Raw genomic sequence first — 26,926 nt, 5'->3', positions numbered from 1 at the left:
ATTGCATTTGCTTTAGGACACATCGAAAAATCACCAGATGATTCACTAGTTACTTCTGGTGAAAGACGGCTTCTGTCAACTGTGAAGAGATTTAAAATGAAGTACACAGTACAGGAAACACATATACCCAGTTCATTTCCAAGGTCTTTCACTAGGTAAAATAACAGTTGTTCAAACACATGGACACGCTTAAAACACTTACAGATCGTTATCACATTTCTCTGTAATAACTCTGTAATAACTCTGAGACTCATTCTCCTGAGGCGGACATTGTCACCACTAGGCACCTTTCGTGGAGCCTTATGGGGCTCTACCTCACCGCCACCTCCCTGAGAACTTCACTCCTCATAGCCCACTGTACCCAGAAGCCTTACCAGAAACAGTCGGTTAACACATATTTTATAAGTGACGTGTATATGCTGTATTCCTTCATAAAACAAGGTAAATGTGATTAAGAAAACCATAAAGAGGAGAAAATACATTTACAATACTCTACTGGATGGAAACACATAACTTGCATACGAGTGGACCTGATCTTCAAACCCTGGCTGTTCAAGGGTCAACCGTATGTTTCTGGGACTGGCCGTGCATGTCCACAGAGACCACAGTATGATCCACTCTCAGACACTGCGTGATACCTATGGTAACACAGAACCCAAGTCAGCGATTTGAACATCTCAGCCCCGGAGAAAGTCACCTACACACACTCTGTGAAACTGAATCAAATGCTGGGGCAAACAACTCAATAAACGCTGTCCTCATACGACCAAGTACTTAAACCATACCTCCCGAAGATGACAAAATAAACGTAGGAAACACAGGGGAATGTTTTGGCCAATTTTGTGACCTCTGGACTTACAAGACATACACATTTCTGGGAGCAGTGGGTGTGACAGCCAGAGGGCACTACCACGAATCTTAACGTTTTCATTACAGAAAGTATAAGGATGTGGAAGAAAACACACTGGCAACATCTAAGGGACCGAATTTTCCCAGCATGGTTCCAGGAGCAAAAGGCCCTGGAGGCCTTTTTATGTCCGTGGAGGACATAATACTGCTTTGCAGCTATAGAGTCTATTGACCAAACGAACAGCTACTGCTTGAAAAACAGGTACAGCTGAAAAGTGCTCAGCAAGGTGACAAGAAACACAATGCTTATTTTTTAAAGTTTTTGGTGTTTTTCAGCTTGTGCGCCCAATTTGCGGAGTCCCAGGGCACCTTGGGAAGGGTTTTCAATTCCGTGGCTCCAATTCAGCGGCTGTGGGGAAGCAGAGTGATGAAATGGGAGGTGGGGGGTGTCCACAGCCACGTGAGGTCTCCCGACACGGGGAGGGGTCCGCAGGCAGAGAGACCACGGATCTAGAGGAATGAGGCCAGTAAGACCACCCACACGCTGGAAACACGCAGGGGACACCAACCTGGTCATGCAGGCTCGTCGCTAGCGTGGCTGGGGTGGACCTTTTGTCTTCTGGTGAGCAACCAGCGGATGGATTTTGTGATGCCCTTCTTCTTGGGGGCGTGGTTCAGTGAGTCCTGGCTATTGCTAGTTTTGCTGAGGCTGCTCAAGGGGCCATCCCGAGAGCCCGGGGATCTGGGGGACGCACAGGAGAGCATCTTCCACGCGTGCTCGTCACACGACACACCGCCCCACGTGATTAGAAGCACAATCCCCCAGCTTCTAGGGAGGGCTGCGCCCTGGGAGCTGACACTCTCTCCCTCCCAAGTATTATCTGGAGTCCAAGCCCCTTGGGTTGAGAACGCTCGGCACCCCTCCCTGGCTGTGACCCGGGAGCACGGAGGACATGCACACCTGAGCCACCCCAGGGCGTGGTGCGAGTAACAGAGGGGCTGCTGGAGCTGCGTGGTGGGGGTGGGGGGAAGAGAGCATGGCTCCTGACAGCCCCACAGGGCACAGTGCGGCCCAGGGGAGGAGCCCTAGGGAGCATGTCACCCAGGATCCACCGGGAGGAAAAGGGAGGTCTCAGGACGGCTGGTGCGTAGGATCTGAGCAAACGAGGCTGCCCTACAGCCACCAGCATCACAAGACTCCGGTCTTTCCCACCTGCCTTTTGCTCTGCTGGCCACACCCAGGGCACCCAGGCAGGTATCCCAAGAACGCCGTGCACGTAAGCTCGGTTCATTGGCCTCTCTTTGGAATCGCTGTTCCGACCCTTTCTCCCCCATGTAGAGATCAAAGGTTTCTCAGAGCTGAAAACCAGCGCACAGGCATGTCTCCTACGATGCCTGTGCCCCTTACTTTGTGGCGTCCCTGATGTCCTCGTGGCTGGCCTTGTGCGGTGCCCCTTGCTGCAGCCTGTCCAAGCTCAGGGACCTCTGGGAAGAAGGAGCTGACGGTCCACATCGTGTCCTTGCCACACGATCTTGTGACTCTCCCTCCAAAGGCAGCAACTGTGGGGTGGAGAGGAGAGTGACATGAGTTCACCGTGCGCCCAGACAGAGGAGCACACAGCCCTGAAATCACAGCCAGCAACTCATTTGAAAAGCTATGAGCTGTGCTTTGTGCAGGGTCCAAAACGACTTCCTAGGATCGGCCTAACGCCAGGCGAAAGGGTGGATTCGCGTCCGGGCAGTGGGCCCACTGAGACCCCCAGCCCATCGGCACCGAGGGGTGTACCCTCCCCAGGACCTCGCACCACCAGGAGCCCGGCCACAGAAGGTAGAGGCGGAGACCCAAACCATGTCACCATACACCACGGCCAGCTGAGAAGGAAGGTGTTTGTTTCCTGACGCCGTTCAGGGCAAACCCTGGTGAGCACGGAGCCCTCCCGTGCACGATTGTCCAAAGCTCTTTGTTTGGGGGAAGTGGAGCGAGCTTGTGGCCTAACCCACTGTCACTTCTGGTAGCGATGCAAGGCTGGAACCTACGGGGACGTGTGTAAAGTGACAAGGCACCCAACCCCCTGACCCCACACTCGGGTCTGACTTCTGCTTCTCGGGGCCGTTTCGGGTGATGTTACAAACTGACGGACTCATCTGCAGCTTACAGACAGTCTGCTCGACACGGTGGAGACACAGTGTCCCGTGGCTGCCGTCACGACAAATGAACCCCTTCAGACTCCATTTTTCCTTCTGTGACAGGCGGTGGGTCTGCGGCTATGTGGCTGTGGGCCCTGGAAAGGACCGTGGGGCCACGGACCCGCCAGCGTTATGACCCTTGACAGGTCCTGGGGGTGAGGCAGGGCCGGATCTCACGAGACACACGTGTAGGACTGGCGAGACAGGCACAGCCAACTGGGTTTGTACCAGGACCTCCGAAGCTGCACGGGGCTCGGGACACCCATGGCGGTCAGCACCAAGCGGAGCTGAGCTCAGGGAAGACACAAGCTTCACCAACAGCTCCAAAACACCTGCCTCCTCTCCTGATTTCCTGACAATCGGCAGACAACAAAAGGCTACCTTAACAGGCTACAAATTATCCACATAAAAGCAAACAGGGTCAGACTCCCTCAACACAAGTAGATTTCATACCCAGGTGGAAGCAAGGATATGGAGAAAACAAACCCAAAGGGGAACAGGACAGGGAGCCACGCTAGCGACCAGGCTATGAGGTGAGCAGAGACGGAGGGCTCCGGGAGCACACCCTCCCCTGGGTCACAGCGCAGTCCACACACAGGCCCCCGCCCAGCACTGGGTCCTGCCAGACTTGTGCCTATGGGCCATTTCAGTCTCAACCAAAACGGGAGGCTCCCGCCAGGCTGGGAAGTGCAACGCCCGTGCTGGCCCTGTCTGCACGGACCTGACACCCACTGCCCGTACGCCTAGACTTCATCCCCCAAAACCTCCAAAGAGCCCTCCAAGTAGCCATCAGTGAGCTGCGGGAGCAGGCCGTCCTGCCTGGGTGTTCATCACGCGACCCTCTGTTCCTTGAGAAAGTCTTGCTACAGAGGAAAAGGCAGCACGAGCCAGCAGAATGCAGGGCGTGCTCTGTGCCCCGGCGCCGATGTGAGCTCCTGATCTCTGAGGACCGTGCACCGATGGGCAGTGTGTGGACACCCCAAGGGCCGTGAACCTTGCGCTGTCCTCACTTACCAGGAGAGCAAAGCAGGAAAAAAAAGACGGTGATGAATACACCCCGGTCACAAAACAACCAGTGACCGAACTGGCACTTGAACGCAAGAATTCAACTGAACGGACACACCGTCTGTGCAGTGGAGGGGCTCCCCCAGCTGCCGCCCAGCTCTGTATCAGAGGCACGGCCCTGTCAGCGCATGGCTGGGAAGGTCTGGGATGGGGGTCCGGTCCAGGGAGCAAGGCATCCCAGTTATGAGGCGGACTGTCTGGTCGAGGGTTCCGTCCCGAGGCACGGCGCTTCCCCTGAGGATGGGCACACCCACGTCATTGTCCTCTGGACACAGGAGGTGTCCTGTCCCGGCGAGGGGCACTGTAAATGGGAGGAGGGCGCCCGAGCAAAGGTGGGGTATGTGGCAGAGTGGTGTCGTGGCCAGTGTTTGCCCTGCAAAGTGTCCTCATGCACAGGACCCGGGCTCTCAGGCTCTGGTTGCACATCTGGAAATGGGCTAACCACACAAGCTGTGGCTCGCGGGGATGTCTGTGAGGGCCAGGTCACAGGATCCTAAACCACTGCACACACCAGGTGGCGAACGAACCCTAAGAGCTCTCTGAATGCTGCTGGCTACGGCTGTCAAAAGTGGTTATATCCCGAAATCGAAACTCTACGGCTCTGCTTCAGTAATTTCTCTTCCTAGAAACTTCTGTGTCTCATGGAACAAAGTTCGCAGCGCAGCGAGCAAGACACAAACGAGAGACAACGGCGAGCTCCGGTGGCCGTCGCAGGTACCGTGGAAACCGCACGCCGCGCTCGAGCTCCCAGTGGCTCCTGTACTTCCCCGCACACGCCAGCCGCTCGTCCTTACCCAGCTGTGGTGCTCACCGTGAAGAGACGGGCACTCTCCCCCACACCACAGACAAACACAGCTAGGTTGCACTACGAAACACTTTCGCTTTCTCCGATGCTTCCTTACATCGCTAGGCTGACAGAGGCATGCAAAGAAAGGAAGAGGAATCAGATTTACTGCACACTTGGAAGCTACAATTTCCAAGACGAAACGAGCAAACATATTTTAAAGAGAACAACGAGATGGGTATAATGGAGAGAAGATTTAGAAACAACCACGACTGGACGCAGAACTTTGTTCCACCGCACATCTGAATGTAATAGGCTGTTCGACATTTACCAGAGACACTCCCAATTATCACTCAGGGACGTAAAACTCCATGACAACATACACAACTTATTGAAACATGGCATCTTGTAGAACAAAGACGTCTAACAGGTGCCTATTCTAAACTTTCCTGTAACTGTTCTCCTTGTTGGAAACCAAGTTACACTTTTACAGTATCACCCGAGGGGATGCCGAAGTTCCCGCAACACCTTGTATAACACCAAACAAACCCACTCTGTTAACGCCCTGCTGGACGTGAATGTGAAATCCTGACCTCGAATTGGATTGACAACCTCTCACGAATCACTGTGCTGGTTACAGGAGGGTGCCCTGGGCAGGTACGTGATAAAAACGGGCTTAGGGGCAGGTGACAGCTTCACGTTGTAGGAGTCCCGAGTTTCAGTGTAGAAGGCAGTACTTGTGCTCAGTAAGCCCGTGAGATTTGGAGTCCTGAACGCGAGTGTCGGCACCGCAAAGCGTGCTGTCTGCATCGAGCTTCCGTTCATCTATGCTCAGTGCCTTATCTCTTTGGAAGAAACACTTCGTTTACAAATTATGATCTAGATCGTACCCGTATCCACCTGTACTATACAGCGATACGCTAACGACAATTTATGACTATTGGGGCAAAACCCCACTCTCTAATGACAAATGAAGATACAGGAGAAACAACACGAGCCAGCCACGAGTGACCACAGACGCGCCAGGGCAAAACAGCAAAATGACAAAACACAAACCACAGAACTTTTGCCCTGTGTCTCCTTCCAGCTAGCACTGCGTCTCTGCTCCCAACCAGAGTTCAAGTCCTCCAGAAATCTGCCCCTACTGTGTCTACACAGACTCTGGAACTCGGGCGAGCGGGCTTTAGCGCAAGGGCTCCTGGACCAGACCACCGTGGTCCTCGGCCTCCACCGTGCCTGGCCCCACCCAGCACGACCAGGCCACCGGTCTCCCTTTCCCTGAGCACCTGGCTCACTGAGCTCCTTCCACCTTGTGACCGCTTGCTCTCTGCCAGATCTGTCTCTCTCTCTCCACTGCCACACTGGGAATTGCCCAGAGAGCCACCCTTGGACTCTGGGGCTATCCACAGGTGCCCATCTAGGGACTTTTGTCAATCATCTGTCAAACAGAAATAGATAACTAACACACATCTCACCTTTTACTTCCCATTCGCTGCTGGTCTCCCCTCACTACACTGTGCACACATAGGGGTGCAGGCCTCTCCTCTGACTTTTTATCTATTTATTGTCTTCTTTGTTTTATTTCAAGTGGGGGAGGAGCAGAGAGAGGGAGAGAGAGAGAATCCCAAGCAGGCTCCAGGCGCGGTCAGCGCAGAGCCCCGTGCGGGGCTGCGGGGCTGCGGGGCTGCGGGTCTCGATCTCACCAAACCATAGATTGTGACATGCGCAGAAATCAGCAGTCAGACCCTTGACCGACTGAGCCACCCGGCGCCCCTCATCTGGGTTTTTCAGTCATGCTGCACCCTAGCTCTGGGACGATATCTGCACCAAACTTGTTCCATGACTACAGGTGCTCAAAACTTACACAAATATCTAAAAATATAGGCGGCTGAAGAGACAAAGGACAAAAGTACTTAAACTCCAAAGGTGAATTCTCTGTTGTTTAAGTTCGATGAAGACACGTGTTCATTTAACCTTCATTAGCATTTCAAACCCTTACTCATTTGCATTGTGCTGTGCTTAACACTAGGTCCTATCTTCATCCACATTGCTACTTTATACAAAGAAAGAACAAAAGCTCTCAAAAGTAAATTCTAAGGCAGCAAAAGAAGAATGGGGGAAGGGGAAAAGAGAAAGCAGCCTATCAGTCCCTTAGTTCCAGAAGAGCCTCACAGACAGAGGAAAAGGCAGGTGACATTGGAGCAGGCAGGTGGGTCCCACGAGAGCCCCCAGAGGATGGAGGTCCTTGCCTTGGAAGGCTCATGTCGCAGACGGGCCACACGGCCTTTCCGGTGGCGCCGCAACACCGCGCTGCTGCTGGTGCTGCTGGCATCCGTGGGGCTGTCCGCCAGACGGAACCTGGAAGCTGGGATGCTGCTGACGTGCGTCCGCCTGAAATATGGAGGAAAACAATCAAACAAACAGGCGCACACACACACCAAGGTTGTTATCTAGAGAAAAGTGGACTTTGTCAGCCAGGCCAGAACCCATCAATTGGGAACATGATGTCACAGCAAAAGGTCTCCAAGGAAGGCATCCTTGCCCCTGGCTCCAGTGCAAGCCCGCTAGCCGGGCCCTGTGGAGACAGGGTCTCCCGGGCCCAGCAGGTGCAACGCATCCCCGCGGCCCAGACGTCCCCGAGGTGGAGCAGCGCCTGCCCCCGGTCAAGCTGTCATCCTGCGTGTCTGCACCACCTCCTGCCCAACTGACCGGAAAGCACTCCTGTACGTCCCTCTGGCCTTCACCTGCCACCGGCCCACATGTGCCAAGGCCCTTGCTGTGATGCCAGGTGACCCCAGGTTTTCCTCCACCAGCCACTATCGGGCGCCCCAGGGGCATCCGCGGCAGGATCCTCGGGAACCACACCTCGCAGCTCCCGTACACAGGAGGTGGCAATGCGCCCGGTGTTTCCAAGGCAAAAGCGTCTCTGGCCTCTGTGCAGTTAGACTAACAGACAAATGTCCCCCTTGGCCACAGAAGTCTCCAGAAAAGTTCCATGGAGCCCCGAGACCCTAGGGTGGAGTCACTTAATTGGGCTGTCAGCTGCTCCCCTCAGCAAAGGATCTGGGCACGAAGCGGTCAGCAGCTGTGAAGGAGCACCCGCCAGCCCACGTGCCCGGCCTCAGCCAAGGGCTCACCCTCCACACTTGAACCCTGCACGGGAGTCCAGGGGCTCCTCGCTCTCTGGAAAAGAAGAGAGGCTGCCTTCCATTTCACAAATCCTTATGGTCTCGGGAGACAGAACACGCCCATCTGATTCACATCAGCTAAAGAGGGGGCCCCTGGCGTCACCCCTTGTGGCCTGGAGACAGAGCCACCACGACAGGGCGTCTCCTCTGTGGTGCTTCAAGCTCTTCTCTGAGGCCTTTCAAGAAACGTCATTGGCACGTGCTGCCTCAGGGTCCTGCTTGTTTCTAAGACAGCCAAGTCGGAACTGCCCGCTGGCCACAACCATCTTCCCCTCCTCTGGTCCCCCCATTCCCAGAACAACTGCTCACCTGAGCTCAGGTGGTCTAGCTTCACCGCTGTGGGGCCACGACACATCGCCAATCGGGGAGAGCCACACACGCCGCCCCGCATGGGACCTGGCATGGTTCGTGGCTCCACCGAGGTTCGCGTGTGTCCCCTGACTCTGACACCCTATCTCAGGCTCCCTGGCTCCCGACCCCACCACCCTGCATCCAGTCCTATCCCAGAGCTCTCTCCCATCTGCCCCGCCTGCGTGTGCAATTTGGTCCGTCACCTTTCTTTTCCTCTGTAACCCAGACCATGTCATCTTGCTAGAGGAGGACACAAACGGAAGACGTGGCTGTGAGGTCGTGCCAGGAGGGCTCAGCTGTCCAGCCTGCCTGCCGCCTTCTCAGTCTCGTCCCCCCGGCCCCCGGCCGCTCACGGCGACACAGCTCCCACCAGCCTCGCTTCTGCCACCACACGAGAGATCACTTTGTGAGACGGCTTCAAACAGACCCTGTTCCTCAGCCGGTCTCCTGCCCGGTGTCTTCTGACCACAAGGCCACCTGTGACCACGGACAATGCCTCTGCAACCACGGGAGCACTGGGATCCTCTCTATCCTTCTCCTTGGCCAGCTCACCTCAGACGGGTGACGGGCGTGGACGTCCCTCTTATGGCAACTGCCCCAGGGTGCCACCCTCCAGGGGCCTGCACAGCCCCTCCCCTTGAGAACTCCAACATGCACTCGAGTGGCCTGCACCGCATCCACTGTTTGCTCCCTTGGCCTCCTCACACATACCCGTCATCAAGCCCTGGAATGGTGACACTCAGCACACTGGTGTCTTGCTGGCGAGGATCTCCGTCAGCCAACCAAGAGGCTGCTCTGTGCCCGGATCTTCCTGTGTGCTTCTCTCTCCGGACACACATTCGCTCTGCCACCAGTAGTTCCGTGGACAGGGAGGGCCGCTTGGGACTCTACCTGCCCTGACTTCTCTCTCCTACAAGCAGGCTCAACACGGACAGCCACAGCACACCCTCGACTCTCCCGAGAGCCCCCGTCGGCAGCCGCACAGACCCCAGTGAGGCCTGAGTGGGCCTGCCTTTGGAGCAGGAGCCTGCTTCCTGCACCTAAGGGGGCCCAGTCAGCTCCTCGAGGCACTGTCACACCAGAATGACTCTCACATGGTACATATTTCCTACAAAGAAGCAAGAACACCTTTGAATACCTTGCTGACAATTACTGTCTGCAGGACGCAGCTCACAAGCCGGCTGACCCACTCCCTCACAGGCGACTCACCAACGTCCCAACAGAGTTGCGGCGATTACCTGTCATTCTCCAGTCTTTTCAAAAATATAAGAAACTGCGAGCACTGCGCTAACCCCACCGATGTCAAGGTCACCTTCACAACCATGGCCACGTGTGCACTCCCATGGTGACCCCACTGGCATTGCGGAAGGGACCATAGCTTCCAGGGATGCTGGGCCGAACCTGGCAGGCTGGACCCCTCCTAGCCCCACACCATCACTGCCACACTCGGGGGAGGGAGGCCGCAAATAAACCCACCCAAACACGAACAGAACTTTTCCTAACTTCTACTCCTCCTCCCATGGCTGTGAGCTCTGTCATGCCTCCCGGTCTCCTGAGATTCCAAACCTAACCTCTGGAATGAGGTTTTACTTCTCCCTCTTGCCACCTACTAAGCTACCGGCTCCCTGAGCTACATCCAGTCCCTCTGCCCATTCGGCCAAAGGATTCCTCTGGAAGATACACAGCAGGTGCTAACGTATGTGTTTGTGAGGTGGTTCATGTTAGGCACGGTGAAGGGCAGTGTCCCCCCCAGCCCCGCCCCATCATCAGTTAGCTGGTACCTGGAAAATGGATCGCGTCAGACTACAACACACTCAGGGTTATTGTGTGTAACTCTGATCCGGTGCGGGTCATACCATAGCACACCCACGGTTCTACTTGGGAACCATGAGCTGGTTCAGGTCATACTGGTGACAGAGGGAAGCCGCCCCCAGCCGCGTCTCAAACAGATCTGTGAAGCGGGAAATGTCATACCTGTGGTGAAGCGAAGAGCCTCTCGATCTTGCCCGCTTTAATATGGCCCTCAGTGCTTCCATTTTCCGTAGAAGGTGATCCTGCAAAGCAGCAAATGACAACGACACTCACTGCAAGCAAGGTTAACTAGTCTTTGCATCAAGAGTCCGTTCAACTCAGAGCACAAACTGGTAGTGGCCAGAGGAGAGGAGAGTAGGGGCGGTTGGCAAAAGAGATGATGGTGAGTAGGAGGCATCAGCATCCAGGTATCAAATAAGGCCGTCTCGGGGATGAAAAGCACACTACAGGGAATACGGTCCGTGATACCCTAAGGACTCTGTATGGTGACACACGGTGACCACAGTGATGGTGACGAGCACAGAGTCACATGTGCAATTGTTGAAACGGTATGCTGTCTACTTGAAACTGATACCACACTGTAGGTTCATTAGAATTCAAGAAAAAATGGAAAACACTACTTGCATCAAGTGTGCTGAAATGCTGACCATCATAACCACGCTGGGTAAATTCAGCAGTTACAAACCCCAAGACCATTCTCTCCAAGAGTCCTCCAGTAAACACCCGGATCACCAAGTGAACGTCCTAAACCCTACTGAACAGTTAGGTCTCAGGCATAGCAAGGTTACAGAGGAGAAACACCGAGCCACTAGGACTTCTTCCTAATTATGTAGAGAGGAGCAGGACTTTCTGGGCGGTGGGGGAATAGCCCTTCTGTGTAATAGGCACGTGCTCCGTCGTGGACCCTCTGCAGCCCAGCCTCACGTCTGCACACGCAGCACCAGGGAGTAAAACCGACGAGGAGCTTTGGTCACACAACTACCCCCTAGGCAGTGCCGTCCCAGGCCGCAGACACCACCGCACGTGGCTAACTGAGCGCCCAAAATGGGGCTGGTCCCGACCACAGGGGATGGAACTGTGAGACGCCCCGTGGGTTGCAAGGACTGAATGTGGAAAAACATTGTAGAGTAGCTCCTTCATGTCTACACTATTTACATGATACAATAACATGTTGCCTGCATCGGGCTGCGTGAAAACTAACATCACCCGTCTGTTTGACCATTTCAAATGCAGCCTCGAGAACCCTTGGGATGACACCCATGTCACCTGTTACCTTCCTGCTGGGCAACGCTGCACTCCACGAAAGGTTTACGCGAACATTTTAGCTTTCGAGCGAACCCCCGAAGGGACTCAGAAATCTGAACCCCGTAGGCTGCTCGGCTCCAACTCCGCCACGTGCGTGCCATTCAGACTTGCGAGCGTGGGGCCGCTCGAAAGCACAGTGGTGGCTCGCCTTGGAGGAAGTGTGAGCCCCAGAGGTCACCTGCTCCTTTCCAGTCTCAACCGATCACTGAATGAGTGAGAGACGGAAATACCTTCTCACGTTGCATTTCTTGTAACTGTTTTTTCAGATTGCCAACTTCTCCTAACAGAGACTTCTGAGAAAGATACCGACAGTCCTTTAGTGTTGATTCTTTCAAACGTTCCACATGCTAGACCATGCCTACGTTTCTCTTTACAATAACGCAGCACCACAGACAAGGCATGGAGCCGATGGCCATACCAACGAACCGCGTCACATGACCACAGAGTGAAATGCTGTCTGTGAAACTGCAGTAACAGCCTTTACTCATCCTTTGTCCATGTACAATTTCTTCACGGATCACTGTCTGACTGTAAGTATGACAAGTTCCTACGTTTACTTGCAGCAGGTACACTGGTTTGTACTAGCTTTTAGGGTCTGTGATGCCTCAGTCACTTGGGAAACCTGACCTAAGTTTCGTACATATACTTCCAATCTCACATACAACCTTCTACCGAAAGGCTGGCCCCAGTGATCAAGGTAGAACCTCACGTGGGGTATAATAACGCACCTCATAATGGGTTTTACCCAAAACAAGTGTGTCGTGAAATTAGCATTGCTCACTGGTGTCTCCAAGTGACAATCTTAGGGAAGATTCTGGGCTCATCTACAGGGACACAGGTGTAATCAGAACCGGTAGTATCAGGTCCGCATCCAACTGTCCCCACCAGAGCTTCTCTCACAGAGATCCTATGATACTGCTTCCCTCCCGTTACACCTCAAGTGTGTCCGTTATGATGGTGTAAGAGTCCAGGCTTAGACTCTTTCCAACCCAGATGAAAAGAGGGAAGGCAGGAGATGGAACAGGAGATACTCTGTTTTCAGCTGGTTAAATGCTTGACAGAACTGCGCACTCCTACCGGTCCGTCTGGACAAAAGAGGTAGAAATTAGCTCCCCAGACAAGAACCAGGCTGAAGGTTCCAGCACAGGGGTGGCAAACGAGGGCCTGCCGACCACATCCAGCCACCGCCGGGTCCTATCAACAAAGGGGTATCGGCACACGGCCCCTCCCCTTAGTTATATACTGCCTATGGCTGTTTCTGTGCCCATCTTTGATTAGCATGAAGCTAGCTTACTCCTTACGTCTCAGTTAGTCTCAGTTACGTCTCAGTTAGTAAAGGCCCAGACCATACTCCTCTTCTAGACAGTGAGACGCACCTTCCCGCACGCATACGTCGGGCGGGGACACGACACTGGGAACTTAACGTAGGCCTGCAGTTTTTCCGCGTGAAAGAATCATTTCTACTTTCTACAGTGGCTGTTAGCCTCTGCTCCACGCTGCTCCTCAGGATCACAACGTGAGCGTCTCCTCTGTGAGGACGGGGGCACTCAGCCGCTGTCTCTCATAGCCTACCTTATCTTCTGCAGCAGCCATTCTTTCCTTTAGATGACGCTGAAGACGCTCGTCAGATTCGGAAAGGAGCTTGTCAATAGTGCTGGACAGATGTTGATTAGTCTCTTCCTTCAGTTTTTCTCTCTGCCTTACCTGAAAGAGAAGACGCAGGCTTCAAGCCAAAGTGCGAACACCGGCTCAGGCGTGCGAATGACCAGCGGTGTGACCCACACGCACGCCATCCTCGGCTGCCCCTTCCCACGGCACTCTTTGGCGTGCTTGTGCGTCACTGCCAGCACCGACCTAGCGGGGCACACAAACGCAGGAACCTGCTTCCCAGGGGTCATCACTTAGCAGGTCCCTTTGTTTCTGGGAAACAAAACACGCATGGGCCCTCACGAATGTCCTCATTGTTAGCTCTCAGATGGGCTCAGGAGGCAGATGTACATGCAGGAAAGAGCATATTCTCAAGGGGATCAGCTGATCTACACACGGGAGGAGGCATATTCCGGGGCGGAAACCCAAGCTCAGATCTGGCCTCAGGGGGAAAGAAATGAATCCATTGACAAAACCCAAAGATAAAAAAAAAATCCCCTTTGGGAAAGATTCAGTGGTGAGAAAGACTTTGACCTGTTTTTCGTGAAATTCACACATCTCCTGAACGTTTTGTAATGGAAACTTGTATTTACCTCAAGTAATTTCCGAACGGAACCGCCAAGTTCACGGGTCTGTGTTTTATAGAACTCTCATCAATCGTATGGTTTAAAAACTTGTTCCTACCGCATATCCTGAATTAACCCAAAACAGAAGCGGCGAGGACAGGCCGGCAGGATTCAGGGGCTCCTGCCGGGCGGAGGGCCGTGGGGTACGGAGTACACATGTGCCCTGCAGTCGGGGGGCCCAGGGAGGAGGAAGAGCCCACAGGACACACCCGCAGGCTAGGCAATGGACAGTCCCTCCAGGCTCGGGCTTCCTCACCTCCAAGCCACACCTGCTGGCACCTCTTTCCTTGGGAGCAGGCAACAGAAAGCACGACCACCACACCTCACACGCAGCAACGGCCGTCACTCGGAAAAGACCCTGGCCACCCCACAAGAAGGGATCAGCACCCAAGTATTTTTCAAGCAAAGCAGCTTAAAAGTGTCCTTGGAATTGTCTCAGTTATAATAGAATCCTTATCTCAACACCTGTCCCTCCAAACTACCATACAGTCCTAAAGGCAATGAAGTGCTTCTCTAAGTAGGTGAGGTGGAATTCTCGGCCCAAGAGGCTAGCGTCTGGTTGTGCTCGCTTGTGTGCATGTGTCATGGCGGGCTGGGGTCGGCCAACGCGAGCCGTCACGCTGGCATCAGAAGCTTCACTCCGCGGAAACTCATGTTTTATTCTCTGACCCTGAGGGCCAAGCACACGAGTGTCTGGTGTAAGTTAAGGGTGAGTGTTTTGAGTTTTCTGGTGAAAACAAAACCCGATGGCCTTGGATGGACGTCCCAAGTTGGGGAGGCGGCTGCCTGCTCTGTCTCCTGGGTGTTTCATGTTGACGTCCGACCAGCTCCCACAGGGAAAAATCTCAGGGGATTCAAGGGACACGGGCCTCCCTTTCGTCAAGGCTCGATGACGCTATTCCTCTTCTTAGGAACATCTACCCCGACCTGTGCCTTTACATCTCAAGTAGAAATTCAGGATGTGGGGACCAAGGTCAGGCCCGTGACCTGATTTCAGGACCTCGGTGTCATGTCCTAAGGAAGGAGACCCCTCCTCTAGGCTGCCCTACCCCAGGCCAGTACCTCCGCTTTGGCCAAGGGACACCCACGAGGTCCCGCGTCAACCGTGAGTAGCTGCTAACGAGCTGGTGGGCACAGTGGGCTGTGCGGGTGCCTCCACCCCTAGGCGGCACTGCCTACGGGGCCCCAGCGTCCAGAGAACATTGTCCACAGGCTAGCAGTGTTCACTAGCATCCAACTCGCACAAGAGTGCACTGTACCCCTGATGGGATCGAGAAGGGGCCTGGCGTCCACGTGGGGAGAAGTGGGAAACAAGGGACCACTCCCTACCCCCACACCCCCAGCCTGCGCCTCATCCTCAACCACCGCCAGGTGCGCGGCTGCTCCGCCCGGACACGTACCCGCTGCAGTTCTTGGTTCTTTTCCTCCAGCTGGGCCTCCATCTGGCGCAGCCTTTCCTCGATGTTGCCACCCCTCTGCTCGGCCTGCGGGCGACAGCAGGGTCAGAAGAGCTGGCTGCCCCACCACACACGCTGTGCCTACGCACGACATGCTGTGAGCGGCCTTCTGCCTGCTCACAGTCCCTACAGGCCTCATGCGTGCCAGTGGGAAGCAGTGGGCTTCCATGCTGGTGACCGGGGGTAGGCAATGGTCTCGTCCCCACCCCGGGTCCCGGATCCTTGGACGGTGCCTCGTCCCCCGGGAGACACCCCTGGCCACTCAGCACGGACAGGAGGAAGCAGCAAGCGGAAAGAGCAAACAGGCGTGCTGCCTTCCTAAGCTGGGAAGTTACTTCCAACAATTTAGCTTCCTCAGCAGCACACTGTCCAAAGACAAAGGGTCGGGCTACACGGCTGACCAGGGACAGGAGAGAGGACAGGTGAGAAAAGAAATGGAGACTTGACATGCAGATCACAAAGGAGGAGAGGCTCTGTTGGAGCCTGGGCCTGTGGGCGCCCAATGCCGCCTGCCCGACTTGATGGCAGCCTTGAGGGTCATTATCCCGTGACGAAACCACCCCCCTTCCCACTGGGACCCTCACTGCACTGGAACCGGTGACACAGAAGCACCGACAGGCTCCCTGCTACAGGTTCCCTCAGCCCAGGTTCCGGAAGGATGGACTGGCTGCCCAGTCATGGGCTCCCTCGTCCTGTGTGCATCACTCGATCCCAGCACCGCCCACATCATGTCTGGAAACTACCTCTTCAACTGCTGCCTTCCTCTGTGGGTGGTGAGGGCTGTGAGAACTGGGAGGGCAGGGACTGTGTCTGGCACGTTCCTCGACTCTATTTGTGGAACCTCCGAGTGAATTCCTTAAAGATTTATTTCTTACAGGGGTGTCTGGGTGGCTCAGTCAGTCGGGTTCTGACTCTTGGCTTCAGCTCAGGTCATGAACTCAAGGTTTGGGGCTTCGAGCCTTGTGTCAGGCTCTGTGCTGATAGCATGGAGCCTACTTGGCATTCTATCTCCTTCTTTCTGCCCCTCTCCTGCTCATGTATGTGCCCAGGCTCGCTCTCTCTCTCTCTCTCTCTGTCTCAAAATAAATGAACATTTAAGAATTTTTTAAATAAAAAAACGATTGTGTTTGAAAGAGGATAGGATTTTCTCATTTCTCGGAAAAATTCTATGCTTTTTTTGTTTTTGTTTTTTTTTTTTTTCCTTCGGTAAGCTCTACACCCAATGGGGAGCTCAGACTCATGACCCTGAGATCAAGAGTCCCAAGCTCCACTGACTGAGCCGGCCAGGCACCCCTGTCCTTCTCTTGCCCAAGGCTACTATCTTGAGCTTTGAGTCGCTGACTTAACTCTGAAAAGCAGTGAGTCTTAGATGCAGCCAACGGCAAACTGCACACGTCGGACAAAACCGGAGGGAACAAAACTGGGGATGATGCCTGCCGTTTGAAAAGCATTCCAATGTCAGACAAAGAAGCACCGAAAACAGATCTCAGCTGGTTCGCGGACTTTGGCACGCCGACGTTACCGGTGAGAAATGAGATACAAGAACGGACCGCCATGAAGTTGACATTCCCACCATGGGACCCAGAAGGAAACGGGGGCCCCACCTTGCAGAGGGTGGCCACCCTCTGGGCCGGCTCGGCTTCCACCTCGGGCAGCGACTTGGCCTTCCTCGGGGTCTGCTGCAGCTTCCGCTCCGCCACCTCCAGGCGCTCTTGCAACTGGCGGTTTTGATCCGCAGTCTAGGAAATGAAGGCAAAGCATCAAAGTGTAGCAAGTCTTCTCTCCGTTTCCATTTTTAATAAAGTGAAACAAAATCTAAATGCAGAGATCTACTGTTAGTTCTGACTGAAGCCAACAGTTTGGTAGGTGCTTCAGAGTAAACCTTTCCTTTCTGCGAGGAGTCACCCACTGCCTTGGTCCTCCGTTCGCTACGCAAAACATGTCTTGCCAAACTCTTTGCTCTTCTTCACTATCTTCAAAGAAGTCTTTCCAAAGACAAAGTTCCCACACATTAAAGAAAACCCATCTTCTGGAGGAGCTTGCTCGCTCTTCCTGACCAGTTAAGGAGAGAAGGGTTCGGTCCTAACCCTTCGTAAACATATTTATACTGGGGTCCGAGGGCTCGCTACATAGGACATTCTGAGGTGGGCACATCAGCCAGCACAGAGCTTCTGAGAGCATGCCTGATGCCAGTTGAGTTCTTTTTGGAAGTGTACCATTATTCAACAAAAACACTCTCCCTCTTGACCAAAAACGTGGAAAACTTCAACGTGGAAAACTTAGACACGAGATTTTTTGTTAAAGGACTTTTAGGGAAGCCGAGGTGGCTCAGTCAGTTAAGCGTCCACCTTCGGCTCAGGTCATGATCTCATAGCTCATGGGGTCAACCCTGCCTCGTGCTCTCTGCTGACAGCTCAGAGCCTGGAGCCTGCTTTGGATTCTGTGTCTCCCTCTCTCCCTCTCTTGCCCTCCACTGCTCATGCTCGCTCTCTCTCTCTCTCTCTCTCTCACTCTGGCTCCCTTTCTCAAAAATAAATAAGCATTAAAAATATATAAAGTCATTTTAAAAATCATGTATAAGGTGAGGTTTTTGCAAGGTTAACTGTGTTCCCACAGACTCCTTCCATCTTCTGTGTGCATATAGCTCTGTGTGTATATACAGACCACGTATCATGCTTGAAAACCCTCCAAACAGCATTCCTCCATGTCATTTTAATGGCTTCCTAGTATTTCACTTTGATTATCATTTTGGGTCGACTGACGCATTTGACAAACACACCAGACAAAGCTCACTCTGTTTCCAAGAAGCTGGATGTGGTTTTCCTGTTCAATGCCGGATGACCTGAGACAACCAAGGAAGAGACGTGCTGCTTCCCAAAACACAGGGTCTCACATCCTCACGCCAGACTGTGCTTCTGCACCTGCCATTCCCCCCGATCTCAGGTACTACCCAAAATGGCCAGCTGCCTACACATTCCCGGCCACTCCCTGCTCCTTTGGAAACAGTGCTGACAGGCAACAGAGTAACGTGCATGTAAGACAAGACAAAGAAGGAATCAAGGAGGGGAGCCCCATAACATGCTTCCATAAAATTCGAAAGAATTAAACCCTGGACGTTGAAGTAACCCCGCTGGTCAACACAAGTTTCTAAGATCCTAAAACCTTGCCATTGACACTTGGTCCTTAACTTGACTTGTAATTAATAAAAGTGGAATGAAGTCCAACGAAACCAACGACCTGTCGATGCAGAGAGTCCTTCTTTGCCATCTCGTTTTCAAGTTTCTCCTTGAGGTCGTGCAGAGAGGTGGCTTTGTGCTGTGCCCTGAGGCAGCGCTTCTCAAGGGTAGTGATCCTGTCTTGCATGTCTTCCTTCTGGGCCATGGCCTACAGCAGGTATTTCAGAGGGAAAACAGGGAACGAATTAGCGTACGACACATTAACACACTCCAGACACAAAACCCGGGCGAAATCCTCATTTTCCAAACAAACAGAAAAGTAGCATCCTCGGGGCACCTGGGTGGCTCAGCCGGTGTCGCTCTGTGAGTTGGCGCCCCGCGTCAGGCTCTGTGCCGACAGTGCGGAGGCTGCTCGGGATTCTGACCAGTTACCCAGGCTTATTCTTTCCCATGTGTTCAAAGACAAACGGATAAGAAAGTCTCCCGGAAGTCACAACCTCGGTTGCCTCCGGACACCGTTGAGCTTTCCACAGAACAGCGACTTGCCTCTGGAGGCACACACCATGAGACAACCATCCTTTTTCCCGGGGAAAAGGCGGATGAAATCTCATCCAATTACCACAAAGTTGAAGCAGCAGTGGTAACAAATGGAAGCCAAACTCCACCTTTCATATAACTGGAAGTCATCTTCTATAGCCTAACCCTGTAACAACATTGTATCCCATGGTATCTGACACTGCAAATGGAACCAGAACGTCCTGCCCTGCGTTTCTTGTCCAACACCGGAAAGATTCCTCTTCCAGCCCTCCGTGTTTCCTAAGCAATTTATGTCAGCAGTCTCAAGAGTGAAAGTGATGAGTCCTAAGAAAGGATTTTCTAAATTCTCTGCACATTGAACTCTGCTGAGGGGTCTCTCCCCACCTCTGCCAAACAACAACTTCACTGAACAGGTTCTATAATTTCTGCAAATACTTTTGTTTTAAATTCCGACACGATCTCACCCACACTAAGGTACTAAACAGACTGCTCGTGCACTTACACCCTCGAGGGTCTGACAGGGTCTTCCCGAGGTGGCACTGCTGGGCTGGGGGTGGGGTGTGCGGGGACTGTCCGCAAAGGGCAGCTCACAGTGACAGGAGGAGGCACAGAGAAACCATCCTACCCTTACTAGTCCTCTGTGACAATGATCAGATTCCCATCGACGACCACACGTGCAGAAGCGGCCGCACTCCTCCATGACCTTACACCAGGACCAGCGGGCTACCCCTCGCTCACTCTGACCGTCACGACCAGGAGCACGGAACCCCTGGGAGGAGGGCAGGGCGGCAGAGGCGGCCGTGACGGCCCCTGGCAGAGCCGCCCCCGCAAGGTCGTGCCCCCGGAAACGCCCTGGCAGCACCACGCTGGTTCCTACGTGCCGAGTGTGTTCCCAAAATGGACCGAGAGCACGGCATGGGCCAAGCTCAGGTGGCCCACACGCCACACCCGAGGCCACTCCGCCCCCTGCCCGCCAGGCCTCGGCAGGGGAGAGCCCAGGGAGGACAGATTCCACCACGCAGATGGGGAGGCAGCCCGCCCAGGCCCCGGAGTCACGTCCCGTTCTGCTGCTACTTCTACCAAACTCCAAACGTTCAAAACCCGTGGGAGACGAAGGACACACTGGGCAAGGCCGAACCAAACACCCCACGTTTGGCTCGACGACGGCGTGGCCATTTCAACTGACACTCACTTCACGGACATCTCTTTGTAATATGGTGTTCATTGCTTCAGAAAGGATGAGGTCTTTCCTGGAGATGTCTAGGTCCTCTTCCAGCTTGGCCACGAGAGTGCACAGGGTAGCCAGGAGCTCTTTCATCTGGCTCTGCACCTTTGAAACTCAGAAAGGGAAGCAACATGTGAGGGCCCCCACTGCTAGTCTTCATACGTTGTTTTAAAAACAATGGATAAAAAGGAAACCCCCTCCAATCAAATCCTGGCGTGATGTCTGGAGCTGAACTCTGCGAGTGGCCCCTAATTCTTCTTCTACGAAACTACACCCCTCCAGTGCCACACGTAACTGCTCTCTCACCTGGAAACAAAGGGATTGAGTTGGTACACAGAGGTGTTTCATTAGTCCTTACTATACAGTTACCCTAAGATCCCCTTCGCCTCAAATGACATGACAGAATGCTGGTAAGGTTTTTCACGGATGCTCCTGTTCACAGACTTGCTTGTTAACCGCTTTCAATTTTACATTGGAGACAAATCTTCCCCCAAATAAATTACATTATGCAATTTGTACTAGCCAATCGATACACACAACATTTCCACCAACTACTGCTTTTTAACCATACAGACCTGTCTTCTTACAAGAATTCAAGAAGATGAAAAGGAAACCCCAGTCACACAAACACACAAAGTGTGCCTAGAACACACAGCATGTGCACAAATTGAGAACCGCCGTGGCTAGGCACACCGTTTCAGCCTCGGTTTTGTCCTTCTCCAATATGCAGTTGAGGACCTTGAGCACCTCCGCCTCACTGGACACGCCGGCCGGAGTCTTCGCCTGTCGCCGTATGACTGTTTTTTGAAGAGCTCTCTCGTGCCTGGAGACGAGGAACTCCAAATGTTCCAGCAGCAGCTGGCGGGAGAGGCAAAAGGAAAACCGTGTTTCAAGAACACCTTCAATTCCGGGCCTCAAGTTCACCAAATGCAAAACCAAGTCTGAATCCCTTCAATTCAGTTCCCAGGTAGGGAGCCGTCCCCGCCAATGTGTTAAAAGAGCCTTACTCCTCCTCACGGATCAAACAAGGTTTGAGAACAATAGGTCCCAGCCAACTCCACGGGGACATTGCGGACAAGGGGAGTGAATGGTGTCCCGTGTTTGAAGACACTGGCAGTGCGCCTACTGACCCTGGTGTTGTTTCTCTCCGCCTTCAGGTTGGCGATCTCCTCCTCTCTCTGCACGAGCTGCTCCCTGCAGGTGTGGAGCTCTGCAGCGAGAGCTGCACACTCCTGGGGTCGGAGAGGGGACAAAAGTGGAGAGACACAGGGGGTCTTTACCAGAGCACACCAGGCCTCCGTGGCCCTCCAGAGGCCCAGCACCCACCGCCCTCAAGTAGCATCACACACACCAGTCCCCTCCTCACCACCCACAGGAGTCCCGGGGATTTTCGGAGGGACCGACACTCAAGGGGACGGACATTTTCAGGTGCCTGGCAGGTCTAGGACTCAGGAACTCTGCTGACTCGGGAGCAAGCGGCCGAGAAGCCTCCTGCCCATCCGCAGCCTCTGGCCTCGTCTGCCAAGCAGGCTTGTGGAGCGGCAGTGGGGAAAGGCTGACGGTACTCAAAAGCTGCTGTCTTAGCCTGAACCCCTGGCTCAATCAGACTCAACCACACCCAATGGACTTTTCAAAAATGATGGTAGGACTCTTGACGAAAGGGCGAGTTTACGACTTCTTTCCTTAGTCAAGCAGGAAATATTATGGAGGAAGGGTTTCTGAGGAGAGTGATGCCAGGGCCCACCACCCCGCGTGGGGCTTCTCTCACGCCAATACTGAGCGCCCGCCCAGGACATGGCGTACAGGTGGGCTCCAAGGAGGTGGACGCACACTCTCCAGTCAGTCGAGCGCAGAGCCCGGTGCAGGGCTCAATCCCTGAACCATGACATCATGACCTGAGCTGAAACCAAGAGTCAGACGCTTAATGCCCTGAGACACCCAGGCGCCCCAGAGCTTTTGTCTCTGTAGGACAAACGAGGGGACAAACGTTCACTTAACAACTGACATTCCAAATAAGGAGAGTTGTTGATTTCAGCAATTCTGGAAAATCCAAGTACAAACTGGTGACATACTTCAATTTCTTTCATAAAGTAGCCCTTTCCAAATCAACGGGAATGTTACCACAGAACTGACCACGTTCCTTGCAATCTGACTTGACAAGGTGAACCCACAGAAGCCTATCTGATCCTTGATGTAGGACTGTGCAGGCCCGTTTCTATGTGGGGATTTTTGTTCCAATAAATGCATTGGAAACTCTTCTGGAGGTGTGTGACATTTGGAAAGACTGGCAGATGAGCTGAGCAGCTACGAAGTATCAAACCTAGTAAGTAAAAGGGAGGCCACGCGTGCATGAAATATACGCAGATACTAGGCTATTAGAGCATTTCCTCCCCGAAAACATACACAAACCTACTCTGACAAGATAAAACGTATCATTTTGCACACAGAAACTGACCGTACCTACATGGTGCCATTTGCAGTCAAGAGAAAGGCAAACAAATGTGGAGACGCAGGATTAAGTCCTAACCGCATAACACGAGCTGTAGCAGACGCTGTCCTCTGGGGGAAGTGTGCACCACCTCCTGTTGCTCTTGAGGTCCCCTCAGGTGTTGCACGAATCCACGAATCTGCTACTCAGCTCTTGGTAAGCACTTCCTTTCTCCAGTACATCAAGCACCACAGGAGAAGTGATTTCTCAGGGTTCCTGCGTCATTTTCACCGCGTTAAGGGCAATACCATGAACCTTAATTACAGCCTGGGACCCGTTCGAAGTGTGCCCAGGGATGCCGGACGTGCTCCCGCGATGCAGAGAAGACTCATGGTGTGACAAGAAAAGGCTGAATGGCCTGACATGTACTGAGGTCCACAGCTGCAGCTGCCAGCCGGCCAGCGTGAGGACCACGGAGGCACAAAGAAAGGGAAAGTCTCGAAGCTCTCTCCCTGCGGCGACCCCAGCACATGCAAAAACCTGGTGCTACTGGTGAGACATCTTTGTGTCTGGTGCGGAAGATGTGGCATCTCTGTGGATGTAGGACTGCTGTGAGACGGGCACACCTGCCGACGCAACTCAAACTGCAAGACAAGTGAAGACCTGACATCACGACGTAAGGCAGAAGGAAGGGAAGGATCGAAAACTGGCACATTTCAATGCAGGCACAGGATAGCTTGGTGATTTTAGAAAGGGGTTTGGCTTTGAAAATGGTCCAGACGCTAGGAGAAGCAGCTTCCACCACGAAGAAGAAGGACACAGTTTCCCAGACGCCCCAGAGAAGATTGCAGAGAAGCAGGAACTACCATCCACCGCATGTCAACCACTCCAACGCAAAAAGTGAAAACCCAAGAAAATCAGTTGAGGAGACCATGGCTGCCTGCACGGGTTTTTCATGCAGCAGGAGGTGCCCTGTCGGGGGGAAAATGCCACAAACGACATTTATTCACGAGAAAGACAAGTGAGCACCAAGATGTTGGGTAGGAAGGGGTGAAGCAGCTACCGAATGAGCGGCTACAGGTGGGGGTGTGAGCAGGGCGGCTGGCCCTGTGTAGGAAGCTCACCCCAGGGTCCTGAAGGCAACAAGTGCCAGTGGCCAGTGGTCTGGCTGCACAACCAGAGCCCTTGCCCTGGGGCAGTTCCATCCCGGCTCTGTCCCTCAACTCAGGAAGTACACTGAAAGCAAGGGACTGTCCTCCAAAGTTCTTCTGACATTGGACAATGTCCTGGCCACCCAGAACCCCACGGGTCACCACCAAACGTGTCTTGGCGGCTCACTCGCTCCGGAGCGCAGCGGGTCTAAGTGAGCCTGCGGACCAGGGGCCACGAGGACCTGTGAGGTTCATGACACAGGCACGTTACAAGAAGGACAGTCAATGCTACCAAAGAGAACCGCCACAGAGGGAACATTATGAAAGTCAGGAAGATGCCAAGGGACGTTACAAAAACTCTGGGGAAACCGTCAAGCCCAACACAATCAAGAAATCCCTGCTAGAGATGACTGTCCATACGACGTGCGTGATTTCCAGGACCTATGACACAGCCAATCAGGAAACTCATGAATGACACTGTGCATATGGCAAAAAGAAAAAAAAAGAAAAAGAAAAAGAAAAAGAAAAAGAAAAAGAGTTGGGGGATGCAGGGATTCAAAATGCGTATCCTACAGAAGGTCACGAGCACAGAGAAAAGCCCAGAGGAGGTCACAGAAGAAGACAGCACAGAGAGGAGATCTGGTGAAGCAGACGGAGGGCGAGGAAGGCGGGACGGAAGTGTCATCGCTGGAAAGCACGCTGCCACCAGGAGTGATCCGGCAGAGTCTCGGCTCCTTTCCCACACGGACCCTTCCATGACAAGGGCGCTGGGACTAAAGCCAGCCAGCCGTCTATGGAAACACTGGCCAGGAACAGAAAGGCCCTTCTGGAAAGCTGCACAGACAGTGCCCGCCTCCACCCCCATACCGCCAGGCCCCAAGGCCCAAGACAGCCCCATCTAGCGGGTCCCCCCCACCCCATGCATGTCTGCATATCAGCACATTTGTGAGGACCCACCCCCACTTTCCAGACAGCAAATCCTCACCAAGGTGCTCAGTGAACCACTTCGCCTGCCATGCACACGTCTGTGCGTGAAAATCGAGGGAGCATGCAGCCAGGCCACCCGGGACGCATGTGTGTCACCACCACCTAAGCGTTCATCAGGAGGAACGTCGTGTGCGAGACTTGTGTGCACTTGGACAGCCTATCCTCACACGGGCATAAGGGCAGTAAGATCTGACATAAAGACAGGCAAGCTCCACGCCACAGGACCCACGGCCCAGCAGGGAGAGGGAAGAGCAGGAGAGAGGCAAAGCCATCTCCCTGGCTTCTGACCACCGGACCAGGGAGCAAGCTGCTCTGTTCCCAGGAGGAGGCACAGGTGGGGGGGGCAGGGTGGTGGCCCGTGTGGAACTCAAAGAGCCCACAGTCCGCCCAGATGGAGCTTCACTACGAGGTGCTTGGAAAGGCGTCCGGGAGACAGAGTGGCGTGCATGAAGGAGAACACAGGGCAGCCGAACCTCCCAAGGAAAACCGCCTCCCCGAGTCTGACCCACGCCGACCCATGGCACAAAACGGCCATCCTGCAGCCGCACTGTGCACACGTTCCCCCTATTCCACCGAACCACACACTCCCATGCCCTTCTATTGCTCTCCGTAAAACCGCATACGTCTCTGGGCGAGGTAACTGCAGCACATAGGGTTCAGCACCTAATACCGTGCCTGCCATGCACTCCAGAACAGGTGAATACTTTAGTGTACGCCCTGTACCCACACACGTAAAATTACACACGCTGCTTTTAAACATTACGCAGTTCTGTAAAGGATATAAAGACGCACACTGTCCTGTGCTTTATGTGATGGGTGATGTGAGGGGCTTGTACCTGTTGCCTAAAACACGAATCTTAGAGCTCAACCCACACATTAGAAGGAGCCACTCTACCCAATGACGTCTACACTGCATCCATTCTTGTCTCCTCCCCCAACCCACTATCCACACAGAACCAGCACCAGCTTTCAAAACATTCAAATCCATCATGCCAGTCCTTCCCCCTGAGGACACAACGACCCCAGGCCCTTATCGGAAAACCCAACTCCTTACGGGGTAGGTTCCGTCCCAACGCCAGCTGCCTGGTGCCTCACCTGGCTCCGCTTCCGCTTCCATCGCTCACAACAAAGCCAAGCTCCTCCTTGACCCCGGCCTTTGGCCTCGGAGTCAGACTGCTGGGAGAGTGCTCGGTCAGCCTCAGCTCCCGAGCGACCTCTCCGGAAAAGGCCTTTCCGGAACCACAGTGCGCAAGTCAGCGACATTTGCTCCTAACCCCTTCACTCGCCCAGATACACTCTTCTCAGATGTGCCTCCACCACCCTCTCCGAGGAGCACAGCAGCCAGAGCCTGGCGACCACAATGGTGCAGAGTCACAAAAGGGCTCAACAAGGGTGGGTGGTTGTGTCTCTGCAGATGATTCGGGTGCACCAACACAGAAGCCCTTTTTGTGGGGGCTACACCGTACACATACAGACATCATAAGGACTCTAAACCCGTATCTTTCTATAATAACACTGAATGTAAATGGACCAAATGCGCCAACCAAAAGACACAGGGTATCAGAATGGATAGAAAAAACAAGACCCATCTATTTGCTGTCTACAAGAGACTCATTTTAGCCCTGAGGACACCTGTAGATGGAGAGTGAGGGGATGGAGAACTAGTTATCATGCTACTGGAAGCCAAAAGAAAGCTGGAGTAGCCATACTTGTATCAGACAAACTAGACTTTCAATCAAAGGCTGTAACAAGAGCTGAAGAAGGGCATTTGAGAATAATTACAGGGCCTATCCATCAGGAAGAGCTAACAATTATAAATGTCTATGCGCCGAATACAGGAGCCCCCAAATATAGAAAACAATTCCTCATAAACACGAGCAGCCTTATTGATAAGAACGTGGTCATTGCAGGGGACTTTAACACTCCACTGACAGAAATGGATAGATCATCTAGACACACGGTCAATAAAGAAACAAGGGCCCTGAAGGATACATTGGATCAGACGGACTTGACACATATATTTAGAACTCTGCATCCCAAAGCAACAGAATATACTTTCTTCTGGAGTGCACATGGAACTTTCTCCAAGATACGTCATATACTGGGTCACAAAGCAGCCCTTCATAAGTATACAAGAATTGAAATTATACC

The 26,926-nt window shown here is 53.5% G+C and overlaps 1 protein-coding gene across 1 annotated transcript in view; it reads right to left on the bottom strand.

Annotated features, from left to right (window-relative positions):
* The window catches only part of LOC147575933 (liprin-alpha-1-like), a 31,902-nt gene extending 5,816 nt beyond the window's left edge, over positions 1 to 26,086 (bottom strand). The window contains exons 1-10 of the mRNA XM_086679735.1: positions 25,871 to 26,086; positions 21,340 to 21,441; positions 20,957 to 21,067; positions 20,177 to 20,314; positions 18,509 to 18,655; positions 16,876 to 17,010; positions 15,215 to 15,298; positions 13,114 to 13,245; positions 10,399 to 10,478; positions 7,135 to 7,276 (exon numbers count right to left, since the gene is read on the bottom strand). Coding sequence (XP_086535861.1) covers positions 7,135 to 7,276; positions 10,399 to 10,478; positions 13,114 to 13,245; positions 15,215 to 15,298; positions 16,876 to 17,010; positions 18,509 to 18,655; positions 20,177 to 20,314; positions 20,957 to 21,067; positions 21,340 to 21,441; positions 25,871 to 26,038 — 1,239 coding nt within the window. The 5' untranslated portion in view covers positions 26,039 to 26,086. The remainder of the gene's footprint in view (positions 1 to 7,134; positions 7,277 to 10,398; positions 10,479 to 13,113; positions 13,246 to 15,214; positions 15,299 to 16,875; positions 17,011 to 18,508; positions 18,656 to 20,176; positions 20,315 to 20,956; positions 21,068 to 21,339; positions 21,442 to 25,870) is intronic.
* Positions 26,087 to 26,926: the final 840 nt, after the last annotated feature.

The sequence above is a fragment of the Puma concolor genome, chromosome D2 (genome assembly GCF_028749965.1).
Source record: "Puma concolor isolate L17-30 chromosome D2, mPumCon1.1.hap2, whole genome shotgun sequence".
In the NCBI taxonomy this organism is placed as follows: Eukaryota; Metazoa; Chordata; class Mammalia; order Carnivora; family Felidae; genus Puma; species Puma concolor.
The sequence above is the reverse complement of the archived record's forward strand: the minus strand, read 5'-3'. Positions and strand labels throughout refer to the sequence as shown.